The sequence below is a fragment of the Lycium ferocissimum genome, chromosome 7 (genome assembly GCF_029784015.1).
Source record: "Lycium ferocissimum isolate CSIRO_LF1 chromosome 7, AGI_CSIRO_Lferr_CH_V1, whole genome shotgun sequence".
NCBI lineage: Eukaryota > Viridiplantae > Streptophyta > Magnoliopsida > Solanales > Solanaceae > Lycium > Lycium ferocissimum.
Genome location: NC_081348.1, coordinates 67,756,012 through 67,782,187, shown reverse-complemented (window position 1 = coordinate 67,782,187; position 26,176 = coordinate 67,756,012). Strand labels below are relative to the sequence as shown.

Genomic DNA, 26,176 nt, shown 5'->3' with positions numbered 1-26,176 from the left:
AGTGTGCCAAATTCCCTTTATTATCAAACATAAACTGAACCAATATTTTTGGACCAACACCAAATCCTTGGACAATTTATTATCAAACGTAGACTTCACCCATACAATTGGACCAACACCAAATCTTGCACAATTTATTATCAAACATAAACTGAACCAAGAAAACCGAATTGTTGTTTGTACGATAACATTTGGCCATGGCTTTCTCTTCATTGTTATCTCGTTTACGATCCTGCTCAAAACCCTTTTGCAATAATCTAAGAACTTCAATTATCCAAAGACCCCATAATCCATCTAGCCTTATAGAGCCAGTAATTTGCTCAAGAAACGGGAAAACTCCATTATGGTTTGCTTCTTTAATCCCTTTAGCCTTTGCTGTCTCTGCTGGTTCACTCTCTCTCAATGATGCTTCACTTTCTGACCCAAAAAGGTAGTCTTTTTTGTGAGAAAATTACCCTCCATGTCTATTTTTTAAACTATTTAAGCCATGTAGCCCATACTTTGTGTATAAACACCCGATTTAGTGCATATTTGTGTATAAATACCTTTTATACACTATTATACAAGGTTGATACATTACTTATAATGCTGTATAATATTGTATAATGCTGAATAATATTGTATATTCAGCTACGTGGCGTAAATATTTTCAGAAGTGGTATATTTTTGAAATATCCCCATTTTGGTTGATAAATTAGTAATGCCATAAATATTTTCTTGAAGTAGAATTATTGCCCCAGTGTGTCATGCTTTCTGTAGTATTTTGGCATGGCTTCTTCATTTCCGCTACTTTCTTTTCCAAACTGCTTTGAACTGTTTTTCCTCGACTCGAGGGTCTATCGAAAACAGCCTCTCTACCTCCTAGGTAGAGGTGTAAAGTGTGCGTACACTCTACCATCCCTAGACCCCACTCTGTGAGATTACACTGGGTATGTTGTTGTAGAATTATTACCCCAATGGTGGTGTGTTTAACAATTGGAAAGAGTGGACCTTTCTTTTGGGTTTTCTTAAATTTGAGCTTTTCTTTTTTTTTTTTTTTTTTCTGATTATGTGTGTTGGATATAAAGGGAAATTAGTATAATGATGGTTTTAACTGTTGGAAAGAATGATACTACTTCTTTTGGTTTACATTTGTTAGTCTATTTGATAAATTAGTCATGCATTGATATTTTTTTCTCTTGAAATGTGTTTATTATCTGAGGTTCTACTCATTTTTTGTGGTTTAACAATTTGGAAATTTTATTTTTCTTAAAGCTTACGTATGAATAATCCGTGTGGATCATTAGTTATATTAAAACAATGTTGGTTATTGAAAAGAATGACACTTGTTTTTTGTTTCTATTCAAATTGAGCTTGTATGGGGAAGTCATGTTGGAAAATAAGAAAGTCACATGCTTTGAGCTAGATTTTGCAGCCTTTGGATATTCATGGGTTATGTAGAATGTATGAGGTTTGATTGGAATGAGATGAACCTGAATGGAGTGAGATGGTTACAGATGATGCCTATAGTAGACCTCAATTGATTAGGGATTGAGGCATTGTTGACTTGATTGATTAGTGAAATGGGTCCGGGAAGATATAAATCTTTATCCTTCAGATGATTTAGATATGTGGACTTATTGATTTTCTTTTATGTGTTTGGTAGTGTGAAAATTGGTGGCAAAGGTAGCACAGATTATGCCGTGAAAGGTTCTCGTAGGGAAGTTCCACCAGAGCTTATAGAAGAATTGAAGGGAATTTGCCAGGTATTATGTTTTAATATTTTTCTTTGCTTAATTTATTTAATACATATTAAGAATTTGGTCCTTAATTTGCTTCCTGAATATAAGCATATATCATGCTTTCTAATTCTTTAACTAATTTAGATTGTCTTCACTGCTAGCCAAACCATTTTTTTTGATCAATTAAAAGTATTTTCGTTCATAAACATTGCCGCAACGGCCGTATACAAAGGGTATACCAAAAGATCAAGAATCTACAAACTATGATTCTCTACAAACTCCACCCAATCCTGCTAGCCAAGCCTTATAAATCTCTAGCAGCATCAGATAATATTTAGCTAAGTAGTGGAATTTTATATGTAGTTTTGTAATTGGTTTGAGGTATGTTGAAACAATATGATGTAGGAGAACATGACAACGGACGAAGATGAGAGATGTGTTCACGGGAAGCCACAAAACAGCTTTCATAAAGCAGTAAACATTCCTGATGTTGTAGTTTATCCAAGGTCAGACTCAATTTGAGCCAAAGTTACTATTCTAATTTCTTTGCTTCCGATGTGGGATGTATTTCAACTCCTTAATGGTCGCTGAGCCGCTAAAGCAATTTGGTTCATGTTTTATTAGGCCACAAGTTCTATGTACATAGGTATTGTAGGGCATGTTGACATGTACTTTATGTCATGCTATGTTGCTCGGACTCTCCAAAGATGTTGCCGCACCCGTGTCAGATTCTCCAAAAAATGCACTACTTTTGAAGGATCCGACACGCCCCGTCAATATTATTGGAAGAGTCCGAGCAACATAGATGCCGGGTATTCCCTCTCCACATATCATACAAAAAAAAAAAAAAGGGAAGAACAGAGAAAAAAATGATCGGTCTTGAAAGTTAAGAGGGTTTGTCTTCTGAACTCTCCTAGTCTCAAAGTGAACACCGTTGTTTTTATTTGTCGGACATTCTAAGATATTGTTTAGTTTTCCAATTTGACAGTACTTTTGCTTACTGTTATCTTCATGGCTACCATAGTAAATAGTAACATGAATGTCTTTCCACTGGTGCATCTCCAAGTAAATGAAAAATTAGATTTTTCACACTCCTGTACGTTTTAGACATGATGTTTTGCAATTTGAACTAACTTAGAAGGATGTGTTAAGTCAAACTATCACATGGTACAGACAAGTAATCAGTGTTCTTTGTATAATACCTTTAATCTTAATACGAGCAAATTTCATTTAACATTTTTAGCTTTTTCAGCAAGGTGAAGCTACAGTGGTTTTATTTTATTTTATGGTGATTTTATTGTTCATGGTGAAGCTTTTATCTATTGGAAAACATAATGATAATCATTCTGCCTGTTCTCCCTAATGCAGGTCTGGGGAGGAGGTGTCTAAGATAGTTAAGTCCTGTAACCTGCATAAGGTCTGAATTGCTCTGTTCGGACTCTTTAATATCTATTTTTTGCTTTAACTTTTTGACTGAAGGCAATGAGTAAGCACTTGAACATTCTCAAGCATTTATCGGTAGATGGAAATGGCTATTTCTCATGTCCTTTACCTGCTGAAGAGTAACTTGAATTTCTTTCATTTAAATGGCATAGATGCTATGTGGTAAGTACAATGAAATACCCTTAGGAGTTATTTGGTAACCTGCGTTATGAAAATGCTCCCATTAATAAAATTCTACATAAACAGTTGGGTTTTTGGTTGCAATTTTTGGATTTTGTTGATAATGCCTGCATTAGTTATGCTGTATTGCTTATATTATATTGTGCCGAATTCCATGTGAATAACACTGAGCATGTTAAAAATACCTGCACATGAATATGTAAATGGAAAAGATGCCCTTTATATTATTGCTTGTTTAATTAACCATTTCTTTACATAAATAACAAGATGCCCTTTATGTTATTGCTTGTTTAGTTTTCCATTTCTTGTTATCTTTCATTTGTATAGAGTGTTTTCTGTTGTATTGTTTTTAAAGCTAAGGAATGTATTTAAAATATATTTCATGTTAGAAGGGAAATGGAATATTTAACTTTCCAACAATTTCATATTTTCGTATGCTATTTTTGAATTTCTTTCTAGAATTGTTCTTTATTTGATATTATAAAAATTTATAATGGTAACATTTACTTTATTTCTTAATTATACTGCACTAATCATAATAGTCTTAACTATTATTTCTTTTTGGCTTATGAAACTACGAAATTATGAAATATCTCGCGCGAAAGTGTATCCTACTCCCGCTAGGATAAGTGCTAGGCACTACACAAGAACCAACTAGCCTTTAGCTTGTAGCCACCACCAACTGAGCTGCCATATTTGTTAATCATCACACCATAATTCAACAGAATCTATGTTTAACTTGTCCATAGACCATATGTTCCCTAAGTCAATATCTGTCATAAACCTTGACTACCCAGTTAATTTGACTTTATGCTTGTTTGATTCATCTACATCATCCAATTCAATTCAGGAAATTGTTGTTGCAGGTCCCTGTTGTTCCCTACGGTGGAGCTACCTCTATTGAGGGACACACCTTATCTCCCAACGGTGGTGTTTGCATTGATATGACATTGATGAATGTAAGGGCTTATATTTGAAATTTCATTTATTTACCAATCTATTTTAATTTGATTAGGTCACACAATTATATCACTTCAGATTGATGGATCCTAAGCATAATAGATCACATTTAGGTCGTGTATAATATGGTTCTTGATAGTATCTCATCGACCATTTTCACATTATGACTTAGCAGTTGAGATTATTCTTAAAATTGTGTTTTCTGAGAGCAGATCGTACTAAAGATTAAGGGATTGGCACTTGCTTTTGGTGTCTTTTCTGCAAAAGACTATTGTAAATTGTAATTAATTGAAGATGCCATCTGGCTGCTCACCTAGGCTTGATACCCCGAAATGTTTGGGAACTTATAGTTGGTGTGCTGTATGTTTTATTTTTGGATAATGATTGTTAGGGTCCATCGGTAAACAGTTGAGCTTTAGTGCCTCAATGATCGGTAAGAGGCTCTTCAAAACCATGACTGATGCATTACAGGTAATGAAATACCAATTAGTTACTGAATTGCTGCAGGAACTGCCCATTTTGATGTAACATAAAGAGAACTGTGGAAACTTCTCTATTTATAGTCCACAGGGGTGTATAATAGAAGGGTTAAGTGGATTTCCAAGGTCAGCTTGGATACTTTCAGTGGGATTTAGTAATCGATTCTTTTAGGCTTTTCTGAGGTGCTTTGGCCCTTTGCGGAGTCTTCTTTGTGCCACCCTGGTTCTTTTTCTTTTTTTTTTTCTTTTTTTTGGAGATCTTACAAGATTGTTTCTCTTTCGCTTGGAAATTAACCTATTATATGAGCTTGCAAGAGGAAAAACATTTAGCTTTGAAGTTGTGAATATATTAATTTGGTAATTCCATTCAACTGTGTCCAGTTTAATGCTGCAATGTCAGTTAAACATGGTGACTGTCTTGGCGGCTGCAGTCCTGAAAAAATTGCTTTTGCTAGGATATTCTTGCATTATTCGCGGGTCTTTGTAGTCCTTACTTTTCTTTGTGAATCTACTTAAAATGTAGTGTGTTAAAGCTTTGCATGTTGAGGACATGGATGTGGTGGTTGAACCAGGCATTGGCTGGATGGAGCTCAATGAATACTTGGAGCCCTATGGTCTCTTTTTTCCCCTTGATCCTGGTTAGTCCTGTTATATTTCTTTAGTTAAAAGTGTTTGTAGTTTTCTCATTTCTGTCACTTCTACTTCCTACTATCTTTTTGAATTAGATCCTTTCTTGGGCTTTAAGATGTTTTCATACTTATTATTTATCTTTTGCAAGTACTGCTGAACAGTAATTTAGACATTGTGCACCGACTCAAAGTTGATGTTATCCCTATATGTGATTTAGGCATTTGCAAAGTTCATTATTTTTAGCCAAGTAGGAAATGATAAAAGAACTTTGACAGTAAAGTGGAATATTAAGAAATATATATTTTCCCAAACACATTCTATATGCATAGGTTTTGGTATTTAGAGTTACGTAGAGAATAATAAATCTACCCCAACGCAATCCGTCCTTTCATATGAGCTTATCAGTTGCCATATAATGATGACAATAAGTGCTCAAAGTTTTATCAGTAAAAGTTGGATCAGACCATGATCTAGTAAATTGTTGTGATCCTTGTGAATCTGGTTGTAATTGCTTTAAATAATTTGGAAAACCACTTTGTGTGCTGGCTTGTAACCAGAAGGTTTCCTTGTTAATGTTCAAGAAGATTGTCAAAGGTGTTTCTGTATTATTCTCAAGAAAAAAGAGAGACCAAGGACATGCTTGGTATGGATTTTCTAATCTAAAATTATTATAAAAGCATGAATATAAATGTTGGTTGACCAAAATAGCCTTAAACTACTGAACGACTTTTATACCCTTACTATTACTACTAATTTTACTAATTATTAATCCTATTTCTATTGAACTACCTCCTTTACTAATTTTACTAACGTTAGTAATTACTAATCCCATTTCTACTGAATTACCTAATAGAACGTCTATTACTACTAACAACGTAGTCTATTACTACTAACTTACTAATCCTAGAAATCAAATATCTGTAGAGAAAAAGAAACGAATGCTTTTTAACATGAGATTTAATAATTAGAAATCTAGAGCAAAAAACAACAACCATGTTACTAATTAATATAATTATTCATCTTTTTCGACTAATATTCATTTAGATACAGGTGAATACATACAAGTAAAAGTTTATTATTTTAATGCAAATTTTACAATAATTGACATGGAATATTCGTGCAAAGCACGTACATAGAGATTAGTGTAAGAGAAATGTAGAAAAAAAGATTTAAACAAGTTTGGAAGTGCACAACTCTTTCCGTTGTTACTTATCACAAGAAAAAAAAAAGGAATCTTTCTGAAGTGATTTATTTAATTCGTGTTGAACGATTCTTGTTTTAAATTGGTCCAAATAAAAAACGACATGGGCTAAGACAATATCCTGAGAAAAAATTATTTCTTTTTCCTGTTTTTATCCATGCTCCATTGCTAATTTAAAATTTTGTTTACTCTTATGTACGAAGTCTCTACTCATCTCAGATGATACGGCATTAGTTATGTACTGATATTGGTTTCAGGACCTGGGGCAACCATCGGAGGAATGTGTGCTACACGTTGCTCTGGTTCTTTAGCAGTGAGGTAATTGCTCTGAGACTGTTCCCTCGGTGTTAATCTGATCATTTCATTTGCTGCTGGAAAATGTTCTCTAGTTATATTCTATGTGCCTTCAGAGTTTAACTCTTCTCTCTCTCTTTTCCCAGAGTGTGTTTGGTATGGAGGAAAACATTTTCCGGAAAATGTTTTCCAATTTTCTCATGTTTGGTTGGTCAAAAATGTTTGAGAAGAAGTTCCTTAAAAATGAGGAAAATGACTTCCCTAATGGAAGTAGGGAAAACAAGTCCTATAAGTGACATTCCAAGTTCATTGATCTCCTCCCCACCCACCCAACGCCCCAGCCCCCACCCTTTGACCATCCCCCCACCCCCACTTCCAGCCCACCCCCATAGTGTTTTGCTAGATTACATATAAATGCTCTTGGGATAATATTTTGTTGCTTACTTACCAAAGTACCAAACACTAGAAGATAAGTAAGAAATTCACTTGTTTTCAAGAAAACATCTTCTAGGAAAAGATTTTCCGTGGAAAACATTTTCCTTCGTACAAAACACACCCTAAGTGTTGTCGCAAATCTTAAAGGTATACTATGATTAACTAACACATCATGTGACTTTTGTTTCTAGATAAATAGGTATGACTGGATTCTTACTCACAAATTTAAAAGCAAACCATGAAACATTGCATTCAAGATCTGGGTAATGGAACTATTCACTTTGGACTATATGCCTTATATGTGTTAAGTTTCTACATGAGGTGTACGTAATTATGTCAACATAATGTTAGAGCTTCAATGTTACCTGGTAAGGGCCTTGGCATTGTCGTCAAAAGTTCCTTGCTTGGCCTGAGATAAGAATCGAGACACTATGTGAAAGGACATGTAGAAGACAAGAATCAGCCTATCTATTCCCCCATGCTTGTTTAGTTTCTGTACTGTCTAGTCCTCTATATGTCTCTTGAAAACAGAATATATCTGCCGTCAACATTCTAACTAACAATTTGCATATTTTATATAAAAAACATTCTAACTAACAATCTTTAATGTCGTGCATTTTCCTGGATCCCGCAGCCCCCACATTCCAGCTAGAGTTCTAATCTTCGGTTACTAAATTGTTTTCTTCCTCCAGATGTCTTCCCATAGTTTATTTTTTCTAATATTTTAATTCATTCTTACATTTCTGTTTTCTGTTTTCTGCTCTTTGTTCTTTTTCTTTTTACTGGCATCTCGTGCTGTAGCACTTCCATGTTATTAAAATATGCACTTGGCATAGAAATTGTTAGTTTATTAGTGTAGTTAGATCATGACAGCTGTTATGTTTATAAAAGTGGTGATGTTCAGCTGTTATGTTTCGTAAAGTGGTGGTCTAGTGAGCCCATCTACGTGGGTTTCCATCATGGACAAGAATCTTCAACCATGCAGAATGTTTCCATAATCATCTAGACACCATACATCAGGGTACAGACTAGTTGAAAGCATAGATTAAACCTTTTGATTCTATTTCCTACTCTTTATTACTTATTTATTTGTCCGTTTGATGCAAAAGTGAACCAGTCAACTTTTGTCTCGTGTGAATTTGACCCAGAAGTTAGCTTGCTTTAAGAGAAATCATCTGGTGATTCTTGAACAGGAATGTGCAAAGCCGAATTCATTGCATGACAAAACTTGCTCCTCTTCATTGTTCTAAGTTTCCATCTGTAGCAGTCTTCATGAACTGATTGAGCTTCTTCTTGTTGACCTTTTCATTTCTAGAACTAGTAGTAATCTGATTATAGTTATTGATGGTTCATCTTCAGTAGCCCCAACAAGAAAATGCAAGAGGAGGAAGTTGGCTATGCCTGTTGACAGTTTTCGAAAAATTATATCTCAATTTGGAGCAAAATGTTCTAAGTGTGATCTTGTCAATATTTGATTTACAATATCTTGATCTCGCAATCTTGGAGTTACTACTCTCTGGCTTGTTTCCAACTAAGAGTTCTTTCTCTTAGCATGTAGGTATGGTACAATGCGCGATAATGTCATAAATCTCAAGGTTTGTAATGTTGACACCGAAAACCAGTATAGATGGGAGAGCAAGATTTTAAATTTAGTTTCTCTTGCAGGTTGTTCTAGCTGATGGAGAAGTTATGAAGACTGCATCCCGTGCCAGGAAAAGTGCTGCTGGGTGTGTTTGCTTATATCAGTCTCGAAGTTTTGTAACTTGATCTCCTTTTTCTTTTCATTCTGACAAATTGATCTTGTTCCAAAATGAAGAATGAGAATAGGCAATTTGGTTTTCAAAAAGCATGATAACTGGAAGCACATGCATCTTCTCTGTAATGATAATGCTGTTTGTTTTCATTGTTTGCCATTGTTTCTGTTGATAATTTATCAAATAAGATTTCCACTGTTTTTGACGAGGAAGGTAAGTTCAAGGATTTAGCCTCCAGTCAACTCAGATAGAGATGGATTTCGAACTCCAAAAAGTTTCAGGTTATGAATTTTGAAAGTAGAATCACCGAGATACTGCATGGAGGGAAGTGAGCTGTGCGTGAGAGAGGAGGTATTTGGTGGGATTGAAAGCTAATAACATGGGACACAAATGTTGGAGTTTTCATCAGTCGCGAGTGGGTGGGGAGAAGGGAGGGGGAGAAATTGAGATTATTTTGACGAAGTTTGAAGATAATTTCATGAAATGCTAGGAGAACAAATAATCCCAATGAAAGAGCCGTCAGTGTGATGATCAATTCTTTGATCTTCCAGAGAGAGAATCTCTTCCTCCTCTCTGGAATTACATTAGCTTTGATTTCATTGTTTTAGTTTTGATATCAGTTACCAATTTTGTACATTAAGAAAACTGTCCACATAGCATTAGTTAAAATTGGTGAAACTGCCTGTTGCAGATACGATTTGACGCGGCTGATGATTGGAAGTGAAGGCACTTTGGGTGTTATAACTGGAATTACATTGCGCTTGCAGAAACTTCCACAATCGTCAGTGGTATTTTACTGTTTAACTTTTCCGTGATAAACATGCTCAAATATGAGGTCTGCTCTGCACTGTAACATTCAACTCTGTCATCTATTTCACGTACTTGGGGAATATCTACTTACATTCAACTCTGTAATCTATTCCTTTTGTGTAATTTTGTTAAATACAATTTGTGTCATGTTTAATCCTAGTTCGAGAGGCTTGAGACGGGAAGATCCATCATCCTCTATGCTGTCCATTTTAGTCATGGAGGTGCTGAGTAGGATGGTAGATAAAGTTGTGACGGGTGGATACTTGAGGGGCTTCAATGTTGTTGGGGAACATCCTTTTGTGTAATTTGGTTAAATACGATTTATGTCATGTTTAATCGTAGTTTGGGAGGCTTGAGACAGGAAGATCCATTATCTTTTATGCTGTTCGTTGCCATTATCTTTTATGCTGTTCATTGTAGTAATGGAGGTGCTGAGTAGGATGATGGATAAAGTTGTGAGGGGTGGATACCTGAGGGGCTTCAATGTTGTTGGGGAACATGGTAACGTAAGGGTTTCACATTTATTGTTTGCAGATAATACTTTGGTATATTGTGATGCAGATAGGACTCGGTTGGAAAATTTGGGACATGTATTAACAAGGTTCCAAGTGGTGCCAGACCTTAAGACCAACTTCAAGAAGTGCTAGATCATACTAGTTGGAAATGTGGTGGATATGAAATTCACGCACAGGTTTGAATTACAAGGTCAGCGCTCTTCCCATCACCTACCTCAGCTTACCATTAGGTGCTTCATATAAGGACCAAGCAGCATGAAAGTTGGTTCTTCAGGAGAGGCTTTTAGGATGACTGAAAAGATTTTTATTTAAAAGAGAAAATGAAGTGTTATTAAGTGCACATTATCGAGCATCTCACATATTTTATGTCTTTTGTTTCATGTACTGGTTAGTGTTATAGAGAATTTTGAGAGACTTAATAGAAATTTCCTATGGGATTCGACAGACAGGGCAAGGAAGTTCATTTGGTGCGATGGGAAACTGTTACAACTCCAAGTGTTTTGGTGGGCTTGGATCTTAAAATGTGAAGGTTTCTAACAAGGCCTTAGTAGGAAAATGGTTATAGGGATTTGGGTGTGGCCTAGTGGTCAATGAGGTGGGTTGAGAACCAAGAGGTCTCAGGTTCAAATCCCAGTGTAGACAAAAACATTGGGTGATTTCTTCCCATTTGTCCCAGCTTTGGTGGACAGAGTTACCTGATACCTGTTGTTGGTGGGAGTTGGCAGGTATCCCGTGGAATTAATCGAGGTGCGCGCAAGCTGGTTCAGACACCATGGTTATTTTAAAAAAAAAAAAGGCCTTAAGAGGAAAATGCTTATAGAGATTTGGGATAGAGGAATATGCTTTTTAGTGAGGTGATAGGGGAAAACTGCAGGGTCTTGGTATGGGCTTGGAGGACTAAAAATGTAACCGTGCCTTACGGATGCGAGTTGTGGAGGAACATGTTGAGGGGATGGAAAGAGTTTAGTAGCTTTGTGCCTTACAGGGTGGGGGGTGGGAGGAGGGTGAGTTTTGGGGGCACAGGTGATGCAATATGTTGAGACTTACATTACCAAATATTTACAAAATGTTGCCAAAAGGAGATGACAGTCCTATGAATCTGAGATTATACAAGATGGAGAAGTCTTGGGATTTGAGATTTAGGAGGAATTTCAGAATTGGGAAGTGTTAGAACTCCAAAATGTAGCCGGTTTGCTTTATAAACAAGGAACACCACATAATAACCACAATGTAAGGGAGGTGGGAGGTGGGAACGATGGATTTTTTAAGTCATACTATGAGAAGCTACTGGATAGGGAGGAGGTTGCATTCCCACATAGATTAATTTGCATCCCTAAGATACCATGAGAACTTTTCTTCTTCACTTGGTTAGCAACAGCGGGGGTGATTTTGACGATCGAGAATCTGAGGAAGAGGAAGCTTACATACGTTAGTTGGTGTTATATGTGTAAGAGTTCAGGTGAAGACGTCGACTATCTCCTTCTTCATTGTCAGATAGTCTCGAGGTTATTATGGAAAATTCTGTGTTGGTTTGATATATCTTGGGTGATGTCATGTAATGTGAAAGAGTTAACAATCAGTTCGAATGGTACGTGGGAGAGAAGACCCAGGGCATGAAATGTTGCTCCAATATTTCTCATTTGGGTCATTTGGAGAGAAAGAGATAGAAGAGCTTTTGAAAATCTTGAAATGAACTTTGTACAATTGAGGAATAGCCTCTTATCGCTAATTTCCTTTTGGTGCACCCATGAGGTTCCTTTATGTATAGAAGATTAGGTGTCGCTTGTAGAAAAATATATATTTTTGAACAATTTTATGATATTATTACTTTATTAAAACAGTCCTGTTTAATCCAATCTATATATGAATTCAGATCGGTAAACATTGACTGCTATTTGAGATTTCATTGAATATGGATTAGACAAATTTGCCCGTGTTTGATGAATATGTAAGCTTCTTTAAATCAAACTAATGGTCCCTGTTCTGGCTATCAAATAAGAAATGGATTTTCTGAAAAATGACTCATTTTGAACTACTGAAAAACTTTTCCAAAATACCTAAGAGACGTTGAAGTTTTAAGTCATAGTGAAATACATTTACAGGTGTCCTCAAAGCTTAGTTATCTTCAAAAGTTTTTTTCAATAATGTCCAGATTTGTTCGTGAAGGGGAGTCTTGGAGCAACGATAAAGTTGTCTCTGTGTGACCGATACGTCACGGGTTAGAGCCGTGGAATCATCCATTGGTACTTGGGTCAGAGTAGGTTGCCTACAATGTACTCCCTTAGGGTACGGCCCTTTCCTCCAGGACCCTGCGTGAACGTGGAATGCTTTGTGCACTAGGCTGCCCTTTGTCCAGATTTGTTCGTCTTTTACTTAATACCTCTTTTGTCTCTAGAAGTCCTAAAACCATGGAAATGGATATTCATGTAAAACTATGATGTAATGGTAACTTTGATTTTTTATTTAATATGACTGGGTAAGATTGCAAATTACATTTTTGCCTGGAGACTTGAAAGAACTTGAGTTAAGAACTTAAGATTACATGTGCCCTGATGCTGTTGAGACATAAAAGAACTTGATAAGATACATACTACCCTGTTGCTATGGAGTCCTGAAAGAACTTGAGGTTCTTGTGGTGTCAGGCTTGCCAGTGAAACTAGGCCTCAGTTGTGTGATCGCTGCAATGATAAATTTTTGAAGGTGCTGCTTTTGATCTGTGTAATGTCCCTCAGGAGTTGATGCAATAAATTTGTTCTGTATGACACCCTGTATCTTCATTAAGTTAGAAGCTTAATCATATTTTTCATGTTTGTCTTACTATTAGGCCGGTCTATGTAACCCCATTGTAGAGAGAGTTCTGCCTTCTTATGTTTTGCTGTAAAAAGCTTTTGGTTGAACTCTTCTTTTACATGATATTGGCACAGGTTGCAATGTGCAACTTTCCTACAATTAAGGATGCAGCAGATGTTGCTATAGCCACAATGCATTCTGGCATACAGGTCAGAACTCAACAACTAATATGTGTTAGGATAATGATAACTAAATTCTAATGAAGTTAGTTGGACCAGTCTCCTAATGTATATTCATGATACTGTTCTCTGTATGGCTCCATTAATTGCATTGACAGCTTTCCAATTTGTTGCATGTAAATCTAATCATGCCTTATTAAATTTATATAAGTTAATAGAAAAGTGAACTAGATTTGTATGGAATTGTCCTTTAAATTTGCTAGAGAAAAGAGAGACATAGTTGTGCACCGATGGGCAATGTTTTTTGATTGTCTACGAGTAAAGTACAAATCAAAGGCAAGGTAGATTAGTGTACTGATAATTCTGTACTGGATGCTATACTTACCTACATAATGTCACTATTTCCAATACCTGTAAATGTACTGGACAGAATAGATGCACTAAGAAAGAATTCTTGTGGGAAGGAAACCGTGGCAAGAAAAATATCCATTTAGATAAATGGAACTCCCTTACAACTAGTAAGAAGGAGGGGGCCTGAGAATCAATAAGTTGAGCTGTCAGATCAAAGTTAAATGATGAAGTGGTTATGGAGATTTGCTGCTGAAGAACAATCATTATGGGAATAGGTGATTAGGGAGAAGTATGGCATGGAAGGAAAATGGAGAACCAAAACTGTGAATGGTATGGAGTCGGTCTTTGGAAGTCAATCGGGAATCTATGGCCTTAGTTCATGAATAAGTCAAATTTCAGAGTACGAAATGGCATGAAGATATCCTTTTGGGAGGATAATTGGCTAGGCCAAGGACCTCTGAATTTGAAATAACTATTTCCAGATATTCACAGTCTGAGTCAGCAACAAGAAGCAACAATAAAGGACTTATGGAATAACCAAGGGTGGAACTTTACCTTGAGAAGATTACGAAATGATTGGGAGATTGACAGAATTACAGAGTTTTAACAATTCAACAGGAATTCAACTTCTGTGGACTGTATGATTTGGCAGGGGAATAAGCAAGGGAAGTTCTCTGTTAAATCAACTTATAAGGAATTTAACCTTTTAAACACAGCCAGATTGCATGGTGATTATGCAGTTGATTTGGAAAGTTAAATCCCTTATAAAATTGCCTGCTTTACATGGCTAATTGCAAAAGAGGCAGTTATGACACAGGATAATCTAACTAAAAGAGGATACCAACTATATTTTAAATGCTACTTAGGTGGAGAAGAGGTACAAACAATTAATCATCTCCTTTTGCACTATAAATTGACTGTGCGGTTATGGAGGATCTTCATCATCTTAAGGGGTATTATGTGGGCTATGCCTAGAAGAATACCTGAAGTTCTAGCATGTTGGAATAGAGAAGGTAATTATTCTAATTAGAAAGAGAGATGGAGGATTATCCCAGTTTGCATCTGGTAGACAATTTGGGAAGAGAAAAATCAAAGAAGCTTTGAAGATAAAATCCAGTCATATCCAGAAGATGAAAATGAAGTGTTTAGTTCTTTTCTATTTTCGGTGTAAGTGAAAGTATTTAGACGATCATGAATCTATTTTGATGTTTTAGAATCTTTGTGAGACGGCAAAGGATTAAGTGTTTTCTTCTGCATCCCTCTGTAATTATGTTGACTCCACATGTTTTGTGTAGTCTATATATTAATATACAAATATGTTACCTTTAAAAACACGATATGTTTTCTTTAAGTCATCTAGACACATGAGGTGGATGATGGCCCGGGCAGTGTGAAGTTCATTAAAAACTGAGATAATTTATTATCACATATGAAAAGGTGTATTTGCTTTTATACCACTAGGGCCTTAGAATGTTAGTCGATACAGACTGGGTTCATGCATAAGAGCCTGTACGCCACTTTCTTGAACAATACACATATATGCAAATCCAATACGCGTGTTACTTTTGCTTTTCTTGGTCATGTTTAGTTGTGAAGTATAGAAGCATTTATATCACCGGATTAGCATAACTTGTGTTGAGACATTTTTGCTAAATAGATAGACCTTCAAAGGCAACGGTAAGGTGCAATACCTTTTTTTTTCTTAAGGAGTATGCTGCTTAAGGGACATATTTCTTCTGCCTGGTAACTGGGTATTTCATTGTGTTCTTTCATGACTAAGTTCTTGGTCAATATTTGGATTTTGAAAACCTCCATGACTAGGTTTTTAGTCACCTTCAGTTTTTCTTTTGGGTCGTTAAATTTTTTGAGACTCTTTTTCACTAATGATTTTAGTAAGGTCTTCTATTTATAAGTAACCTCTTATAGCTTTAGTGTTGCTTGCTCCGAGTATTACGTGTATACTGGCAATGCATGCATCCTTTCATTCCTGCTATATAGTCTTTTCTTCTTTCTTACATGTACTGATGGAGCCAGTGCTTAGTAGCGTAAAACGTCTCCAGTTATCGTCTCTGTGTAAGAACTTCCGTCATTCACATCTCAAGAGGATACCAAATAGTTTAATGATTTTTGAAACTTTATTTTCTTTTCATGCGTCTATTTGCTCGAACTGATGACTTGGTAGAGTTAATGTACATTTTTTATTGCTTAATTCAGCAATGGGGAAAGTGAGGGGGTCTCAATTTAAGTGTTGGACAATTCAAAGCAGAAACCATAACTTTCCAAAGTAATTATTTTGCTCCAATGCACATTAGGTGTCAAGAGTGGAGCTCTTGGATGAAGTTCAAATCAGAGCAATCAATCTTGCAAATGACAAAAAATTGCCGGAGATTCCAACTTTGATGTTTGAATTTGTAGGCACAGGTGAAGTGTGGAGGTTTGATATAAAAATTCTTGTCTGTTTATTTTTATGGTATGACCATACTAGAACTTAATCGTTGTCTCACCATATAATTGCTTAATGCCTAGTTTAACTTGTGTTATGATCTTTAATCTCATGAGCAGTACTAGAGGGCAGCATACCAGCATGATCCATTTTTCTAAAAAACGAAAAAAGAAGTTACAACAGTTGTGTCCGTGCCAGTTCTGATGCACCTTAAGTAATCCACAGTTAGATGATATCTCCCAATAGAACACGTACTCCTTTGTCCGCTAAAACTTAGGCAGATCCCTAGCCTTTTTGCCTCTATTGGGGTTTGAACGCTTCTCTCATGGTCTATTCCAACTTCATTGACTGTTCTGCTACAACCTCAGACTTGCATCAGTTGCCTTACAAGAAAATGATTTTCTTTTTATACTCCATAAATGAGAATTTGCTTGCATCTATAGTTCTATTGAGAATTTTGATAATGAAATACTAGCAGGTACCGTTTGGATGGAAGGATCTGGCCATCTGGGTTTCACATCCACAAGCCCAAGTTACTCCTACTTTTTTGGCTAGACAACCAAATCATTAAATTTCTGTTTCAAGTCCAACTCCAAGTCATGATGGTCATGCATTTAGCACATTATATTGATGCACCAGGAGGTGTCATTTAATAGACCTCTCTTGTTCAGTCCCGTTTTGGCTAAGATGATGGACACTCCCTTGTCAAACCACTTATCTCCTTTCTATCTCTCCGGTATGGTCCTTGAGATATCTCTTTCAGTTGAACTCACGCAGTATTTCCCCTCTTTCTCACCGTCCTTGAGATATCCCTTTCAGTTGAACTCGGGCAGTATTTCCCCTCTTTCTCACTCGTATTCTCTCTTTCATCTCTATTCTCTCTTTCATCTCCATTCTGGGCTCGCCTCCACTGCTCGTCCTCCTCTTCCTCCTCCTTCTCTCTGTCTCTCAGAAATCCACTTGCCTTTCTGTCTGTAATACTATCTTGAGTTTCCTAACGCCAGATTTATGTACTAATGAGACTAATAGTTGATACGAAAAAATTTAACATGTGTGCTGTATTTTTTTTTCATTTATCGTGTGTTTTCTGGAAATATATTTAATTTAGAAACTTACAGTACAGAGATCTTATTTTGATGGACTCAGATTTGTCTAATAATTTCTAGGTACTCACTAATCCTAGTCATTATTCAAACAAGTAATTTGAAATTCAACTATGAAAGATTTGTAGTTTATTGATTTATAAATCTGGTCGAACAAGTTCTTTTACAATTTTTGACAATGTGATAGAAAGGTCTCAATAGATGACCATTATGGGTGAAAACTCAAGCTCCTTTCCGAGAATAGTAAGTCAGAAGAACAATTTAGATAAGTCAGAATATAGGAGTGCATATGGACTAACCAGAGTTTTGACAAAAAGTTCCTTTCGACAGGTCAGGATGAGTGACTTATTTTTAGTTCCTTTCGACAGGTCAGGATGAGTGACTTATTTTTTGTCTTTACATGGGGTAGGGGGATTACAACTCATCTGCAGAACGTGTTGAGCTTCCATCTGGCCCTTTTCATGTGTGCCTCATATGCTTACTAAGATTTGCACTCTGAGAACTCATTATTGAACCTGACTATTGTTTTTCTTGGGGGGCGGGGGTTTTGGAGTAGGGAGGGAATATAGTCAACACACTAACTATACTGAGGCCACTCATCTATTGTTTAACTGGCTATATCCTCACTTCTGTGCCGTTATCTATCAGAGGCATATGCACGTGAGCAAACACAAATTGTTCAGAAGATAGCTTCTGAGCACAATGGTACTGATTTTGTTTTCGCTGAAGAACCTGAAGAGAAAAAGGAACTCTGGAAGGTACGTTATTATCTTAGTTCTGTTTGTTCAATATTATCTCTTCTTGGTTATGTTTCTATTCAATGTTTCTTCATAAGATTACCTTTTCTTCAGGCTCTAGTAACTTTTTAGTATATGCATTAACATGGATATATCATATGGTATGTGTAGTAGATGGCAGCTAGCAATGGTAACTTCTATAAAAACCCTATTCTTCCTCTAGTGCCAAAAAATTGAGAAAAGAATAGGAAAACCTTTTCAGATTTCTAGTCTCATGCTGTGTTGTATGAAAGAAAATATACTGGCACAAGAAGGGCTTGTTTACTATTTTTACTAACAAAACATCGATTTTGCATCATTTTCTCATTATAGAAAAAAGATTTTCTAACTTCTAGCTAGTAAGATGGAAACCTTTAAACAATGATAAGGCTTCTCGTGGATGGAGCATGCAAATTTTGTAGCAAAATACCCAAGTCATTGATTACCTCTCAGTAATTGAAATTCCTATATGTTTTTTGACACCAACTTACATTTGACCAAAATAGAACCATGAAATGAGGAGAAATACATGCAAATCAATACAATTGTACAATTGTAATTTTCTAGTACAATTAATTGAAAATGAGAAAACTGAATTAGGAAATAGGGAAGATAGTATTGAGAAAAATAGATAAGGGAATGTGAATTAGGAAAAATAATACCTTAATTGATTTCTTTCTATAATTGTAATTTTCTAGTTCCATGATGGGAAGGTAAAGAGGTATTTTCCCTCATACTCTGTACTGCTCATTTATGTCTCTATGAATTATGAGTTCCCCACAATAGCTCACATGACATGGTAATCTCACCCCTTTGATAATTTGAATAAAGAGGAGCAATATTTATGCTGACCATGCTTCTGTAAAATGTAACCATCATCTCGTGTATGTTGAATAATTTCTCTTCAAATCCCATTTGACTGGTTTTTATGTTATGGAGCTCATAGCAACTAAGTGACCTCAGTGACAATGTGATTCCATGTGGTATAGAAGCCAACTTTTGAATAGTTATTAACTACTCCTTCTGACAATGTTTGCTAATCGAGCGGCTTCTTAACCCTGTAGATAAGAAAGGAGGCACTCTGGGCTTGCTTTGCGATGAAACCTCATTTTGAGGCAATGATAACGGTTTGTTTCTACTGCTACATTAGACTAAAATAAGTTGGCATTATTGAAAACCTTTTTTTATTTTTATTTTGGTATAAAGGACTACTTAATTAAATTTTCAGTATGTAATTACATTAAGCTTTTTAGTTCCCCCCCCAAAAAAAAAAAAAAAAAACCCCCATACCTCCACCTCCGCGCAAAATTGAGGGAAAAAAGACAAGTATTGCTGAATATAGGATTATTAGGAGTTTGGTGCTTTTGCTACCTCTAGAATCGTAATTAGATGCTGTTTTAATAATAAGATGTTCCTGGAAGGCCCGATGGCTTTGGTCTAGTGGTGAGAGCGCGTGATTGTGTGGGTTAGGCGCACGTCACGGGTTAGAAGGATTTCTTGGTTATCAAAAAAAAATGATGTTCCTGGAATTGGGAATAAAATCAAGGCAGAACTAGGGTGGAGTCTTGGAGCCAATAAATATTTGGAAAAGCATTCTGCCCATAGTGTCTCAGAGCGTGGTTAGATTTCAGCTTCCTTTTCAAGTATTTCTGTCATTCTGCAGCAGAACACCAAAACCTCCATTCTCTTGGAACCTAAATGGTCCATTGGTAATTCTGCATTCATGTTTCTGGCATTCAAAGCCTTCATTGCTTTGAATGCTGGGCGGATAGTTAAACACAGGTTTGGAGTGGAAGTTGGCTCGTGTACATGATTATTTGGACTGAAAATGAGCTCCTTACCAAGCTAGGGTGCTGCTAATGGATATTGATATAAGCAATACATAATTGAGACTTGAGACTAAAGACTAGCTCTCTGTTGTGTTGTTTCTTTCAGTTAAATCCCAACTCAGAAACACTTAAAATAGGTAATTAAAATAGTATTTTCTCATTTCTGCAAAGATTCTTACTTTTATTTGGGTTAAATTCCCTACTCATAATCACTTTTTATAAGGTGATTCCAATAGGAGATGATATATTGGCTATTTTCTCATTTTTGCAAAGATTTTGATTTCTATACGCTTCTTAACCTGATATCATTTTCTCTATTCTGTTTATTTCATTTTAATTATCTTAATACATACTTGGTTTTGTTGCAGGACGTGTGTGTACCGTTGTCACACCTTGCTGAATTAATTTCAAGATCAAAACAGGAGTTGGATGCTTCTCCTTTAACGTGGTATGTCTTTTATGCATAAAATTATTGGACTCTTAACACATTGGGCATTATGAACCTTAAGAATACAAGTTTGTACAATATATATTTCTCATTGGCTCTTATTTTAACAGCACCGTCATTGCTCATGCTGGTGATGGGAATTTCCACACAGTAGTTCTATTTGATCCTACCAAAGAGGAACAACGACGAGAAGCTGAGAGGTTAAACCACTTCATGGTCCATCTTGCTTTATCAATGGAAGGTACACATTGCATTTATCTGAGGCTTAGTGATCCTCTTCTTTCCTCTACAATTTCCATTCAACACCTTGTCAAAGGGAATATAAAAGAAAGGAAGTAGTCTAGCTTCATTTTAGTCTATGAAGTTTCAATCCATGTGAAAGCACGATCAGAAGGATAAAGTCACCTTGGGCAATGAGTGATGTTCTGATCAGTACATCACTGCAGAGTTTGGGAAGGATAAGTATAAGCTTATACAGGAGCTGCATAGCCTGACCTTTGATCTTTAATCTTACTTGGTCTGCTTGTCCAGTAACTGTATCTCCAAGAAAGGTTGTTCGACTGACATTGATCCAATGGGGAAAGAAAGCTTAGCAGCCACACTTTTTTTCCTCCCTTCTTTTCAATAATAAGAATCTTCTGCCTGTATTCAGTCAACCGATTATATGTTTTCCTGGATCTGTCCCAAAACCTATCAATCCAATTGTCGTATTCAAGTTATTTGTATGCGAACTTTGAATATGCATGCTTTTTCTAGCAACTTTTGTAGTTACGGCCATTCATGATTCACCTGAAACTCTTTCTGCTGCTGTTCGTGTGGTTCTATGAGCCTGTTGGGATTGACTTATTTTAGGTGCTTTTAAGCCAAAATAGCTTTTAAGCACTTTTGTGGTGTTTGAGTAAAATAAAAAAAGTGCGTTTAAACACTTGTTTTTAAGCTAAAATGACAAAAATAAGCCAAAGGTCATTAGCTAGAATTCCTAACTTATGGCTTTTGGCTTATAAGTCAAAAGCCATAAGCCCATCCAAGCGGGCTCTATTTCTTGATGAAAGTACTATTTCATCTAAGGCATGTGAAATGGTCTTTTCTATTTTAATTCTTTTGCCAACACAGGCACCTGTACTGGAGAACATGGTGTTGGTACTGGGAAAATGAAGGTACAATGTTCAAACACTTTTTGGCTTTTTGATGTGTTACAAATATGATAATGTTAATTGTTCACATAAACATGATTAGTGATGAATGTCGGTTAACCTTACATTGTCTGTGAGAAAATATGGGAGAAAATATTATTATTGAATTGTGCATCTACGTTATTACATTGAGCCCTATTTATAGACACTATATCCTAATCCTTTTCCACGTAGGATACTATATATAAATCCTATTCCTATTCTTATTCCTATTCTAACACTGCCCCTCAAGCTGGTGTATACAAGTCATATGTGCCGAGCTTGTTACAGATGTTTCTACTACGAGGACGACTGAGTGGCTTGGGGAAAATATCCGCAAGCTGATCACTTGACTTCACAAATTTTGTAACAATATCTCCGGAGAGTATCTTTTCCCTGACAAAGTGACAGTCAATCTCAATGTGCTTAGTCCTCTCATGAAATACCGGATTTGATGCAATATGAAGGTCGTTATCACACACAAGTTTCATTTGACCGATTTCTCCAAACTTTAGTTCTCCGAGCAAATCGCTTAATCCAAACTAGCTCACAAGTTGCTACAACCATTGCTCGATATTTTGATTCAAAGACTAGATCGAGCAATGACACTCGTTTCTTACTCTTTCCAGACACCAAATTACCTCCTTTTAACACACAATATCCCACGTAACGTCTATCGAGAGTGATCCCGCATAATCAGCATCTGTATATCCAACGACCGCTTCATGGCCTCGATCTTCGAAAAGCAAATCTCATCGACTTAATATATCGCGTAACGCGGACAACGCATCCCAATGACTATCACATGGAGAATCCATAAATCGACTTACAACACTCACATGAAACGAAATGACAGGTCTAGTCACCGTGAGATAATTCAACTTACCAACCAGCCGCCTATATCTTCCAGGATCACCGAGTGGCTCCCCGCTTCCTGGGCAGGAGTTTAGCATTCGGATCCATAGGAAGTGTCAATGGGGTCTACATCCCATCATTCCTGTCTCCTCGGCTAATGTCTAAGGCATCTGCGTTGCGAAATAACAATACATGATGTGGATTGGGCAACCTCAATGCCTAGAAAATACTTCAGTCTGCCAAGATCTTTAGTTTGGAAATGCTGAAAGAGATGTTGCTTTAAATTATTGATACCATCTTGATCATTGCCAGTTATAACGATATCGTCAACATAAATCACCAAATAAATACTGAAATTTGGAGCAGAATGTCAATAAAACACAGAACGATTACGCTTCACAGCGAGTCATGCCAAACTCCCGAATTCATCGTGGCCGACTTTACCAAACCGGCTCGGAGACTGTTTCGGACAAAAGTGACCGATGCAATTGACAAACCAGATTAGACTCCCCCTGAGCACAAAATCAGGTGGTTGCTCCATATAAACTTCCTCCTCAAGATCACCATGGAGAAAAGCATTCTTAATGTCCAACTGATAAAGAGGCTAATGGCGGACGAGCGACCATGGGATAAAAAGATGGGACGATGCTATTTTAGCCATGGGGGGAGAAAGTATCAGTATAATCAAGCCCAAATATCTGTGTATACCTCTTCACAACAAGGCGAGCCTTAAGCCGATCAACTTGGCCGTCCGGACCAACTTTGACTGCATAAACCCAAGACAACCAACAATAGATTTAACTGACGGAAGAAGAACAACGTCCCAAGTACCACTCATGTGTAAAGCAAACATCTCGTCAATCATAGCCTGTTGCCATCCGGGATGAGAAAGGGCTTCACCTGTAGACTTAGGAATGGGGACAGAGGACAATGATGATACAAAGGCATAATGAGATGATGATAACGATGATAAGTCAGAAGTGGTGGCACTGTGATTGGAGATGTAGAAGTAACTGTAGATTCCTCAAAGTTCGGTGTAGTTAAAACCTGAGGTATAGGTATGACCTCAGAGATATCAGGATGATCAGAAGGAGACCTAAAGTAAGGTTGAGACTCAGAAAATGTGGCATCGGCGTACATAAGATATCGACGGAGATCGGGTCGAAGCAACGATACTCCTTTTGAACCCGAGAATAACCAAGAAAGACACGTTTAAGAGAGCGAGAGCTAATTTATCTCGTCCCTTAGCTAGGTTATGCACAAAACATGTGCTCCCAAAAACACGAGGAGGAAGAGAATCTAGAGATGATCGAGATATACTATGGAATATGGAATCGATTTTTGAATAGAAGATGAGTGCATTCGATTAATTAAATGGCAAGACGCGAGGATCGCACGCTCTCTAAAAACGCAATGAATACGGGATTCAAACGAAGAAAGTGCGATAGCCTCAACGAGGCGTCTATTCTTCCTTTTTTACCCCATTCTGCTGAGGTGTGTAGGGAAAGGATGTTTGATGAATAATTCCTTGGTGAGTCATAATCTGCTGAAACTGGGAGGATTTGTGCTCTAAGGCTTTATCACTCTGAAAGGTACAAATAGAAACACCAAATTGATTTTGTATTTCAAAGACAAAAACTCTTGAATATGAGAATAACTCGAACGATCTTTCATTAAGAATAACCAAGTACATTTGGAAAAAATCATCAATGAAACTAACAAAATAACTAAATCTTAAAGGTGAACCGACTCTACTAGAACCCCAAATATCGAATGAACTATTGAAAAAATAGACTCGACGACTCTCGATTACGGAAAGGTAGTGCGAGTGTGTTTCCCAAATTGCCACGACTCACAATCTAATTTGATGCATTAGACAAACTAGGCACCATCTTTCGTAGCTTGAACAGATTTCGGATGTCCCAATTGTTTATGGATCAAGTTTGAGGATCCGTAACACTCGTGGAGGAATTAGGAGGAGAGGTAAGTGTTAGATAGTAGAGCCCCGTGATTCATATCCCGCACCAATCACCGTCCCGCTTTCGCGGCTCGCATAACAAAAGAATCATCAAGAAATATTATGGCACAATTTAGGGCACGTGTCAAACGACCGACAGATGTAAGATTAAAAGGACAACTAGGGACATAAAGAACAGAGTTTAGAGGACAAGAAGATGGGATTAGCTTGTCCAACCCCTTTAAGTTTTGTTTGGATCCCATTGGCTAAAGTAATAATGGGAAGAGACGTGAATAATCAATATTCGACAAAAGCGATTTATCACCGTAAAATGATCGTTAACGCGAGTCTATAACCATGATTGGTATTAGAATGTGCGGCGAGGCTACTGGTGGAGATGTCCGTTACTTGCTCGATATCATGAAGAGGTACTCATTATATTCTTCTTCGGATAAATGAACCCGTTGATTTTGTGGTGGCCGTCCCGAGCAATATGAGCATTCTTGGGTGGTCGACCATGCAGAGAATAGCATACTTCACGAGTGTATCCAAACCTGTTACAGTAACTACACTTAGGTCGAAATCTTCCAAAACGACCTCTTCTTCGTCGATTCTTCATGGACTGTGATGTTCGGTTTTCTGATCTCCTTATTAATGGTTATGAAGCAATCATAGGACTTGAATTTCCAATTCTCATATTTTTGGAATTAGAAATATTAAACCCGAAAGACATGTTGAATTGAAGAGAGATCACTGGCTTAAATCAGTGATAAAAGCTGCAGAAACAATACTGAACTGCCGGAAAATACTGTTCCGGTGACTTTTCAGGCAAAATCCCTGTGGGTGGGGTCGGACTAGGCAGGCGAACACTGTAGATTAAGGATCTGTCTCTAAACGCGTCGGAAAATTCAGATTTCGCCGGAAAAAGATGATCTGACACGCCGGAAAATTGACAGAGGTCGTCGGATTATGGTCCCGACGATCGGAATCTGGTAAAAAATCAAAGTTGCAACCGGAATTTGGGCGATGTTTACGCCGGTAAGTACTGTTCATGCCGAACTTTTTTTTTGGTTCCCGGAGTCGCTGGTATTTTGCACAGCGATAGATATCTCACGAAAGCTCTGATACCATGTGAGAAAATATTATTATTGAATTGTGTATCTACGTTATTACATTGAGCCATATTTATAGACACTACATCTTAATCCTTTTCCATGTAGGATACTATATACAAAATCCATTTCTATTCCTATTCTAACAGTCTACAAGGTACACCAGAAAAACACTGCATGAGTTTATGTTACAGAAGCAAATTTTGTTGATGTTTGATGATCACGACTTTGTAATTATTGGACCTCAAAAAGGGGAAGAAAAGGGAGAAAGGTCAAATGAAAACAAATTTTGTTCAATGCAATAAGGGGGAACTTTTTTTCAAACAAGAAGAATCGATTTTATTTTCCGACACTCACTAGTTGAACAAAAGGTTTAGTTCTTGGATATTTGAACTTTGTCCGACTTCATCTTTGATTAAATTTGTGTTGGATTCAATTTGTGTGTCTTGTTTCTTGTTCATCCAAACTAATATCCAGTATCCTAATTTACTAAGACGTTTTATTGCACTGTATTTTCAGTATCTTGAAAAAGAACTTGGGATCGAGAATTTGAGGACGATGAAAAAGATAAAGGATGCTTTAGATCCCAACAATATCATGAACCCTGGCAAGCTTATTCCGCCTCACGTTTGCTTCTGAGATAGCTGTGTGAACTGGTTTCCTTTTTTTAGTTCTTTTTCCCTAATATCTGTTGTGACATTGTATTTTATGTTAGATCAAGTCCCTTATTCATATTGCA

The 26,176-nt window shown here is 36.8% G+C and overlaps 1 protein-coding gene across 4 annotated transcripts; it reads left to right on the top strand.

The window, feature by feature from the left end:
• Positions 1–26,159, top strand: LOC132061843 (D-lactate dehydrogenase [cytochrome], mitochondrial). Of its 4 annotated transcripts, none has more exons than XM_059454503.1 (18): positions 1–430; positions 1,646–1,745; positions 2,127–2,227; positions 3,090–3,138; positions 4,211–4,303; positions 5,307–5,397; positions 6,872–6,932; positions 8,902–8,938; positions 9,009–9,070; positions 9,789–9,885; positions 13,347–13,421; positions 16,055–16,163; positions 17,937–18,046; positions 19,129–19,191; positions 20,262–20,341; positions 20,452–20,582; positions 21,455–21,498; positions 25,957–26,159. In XM_059454503.1, the coding sequence occupies exons 1-18, from the start codon at positions 198–200 to the stop codon at positions 26,074–26,076; spliced, it is 1,656 nt and encodes a 551-aa protein (XP_059310486.1). In that variant the 5' UTR covers positions 1–197; the 3' UTR covers positions 26,077–26,159. The 4 variants fall into 4 exon arrangements, with proteins under 4 accessions (XP_059310486.1, XP_059310485.1, XP_059310487.1 ...); XM_059454502.1 differs by having other exon boundaries at positions 5,307–5,421; XM_059454504.1 differs by lacking the exon at positions 6,872–6,932 and having other exon boundaries at positions 5,307–5,421; positions 8,895–8,938.
• The last annotated feature ends 17 nt before the right edge of the window (positions 26,160–26,176 follow it).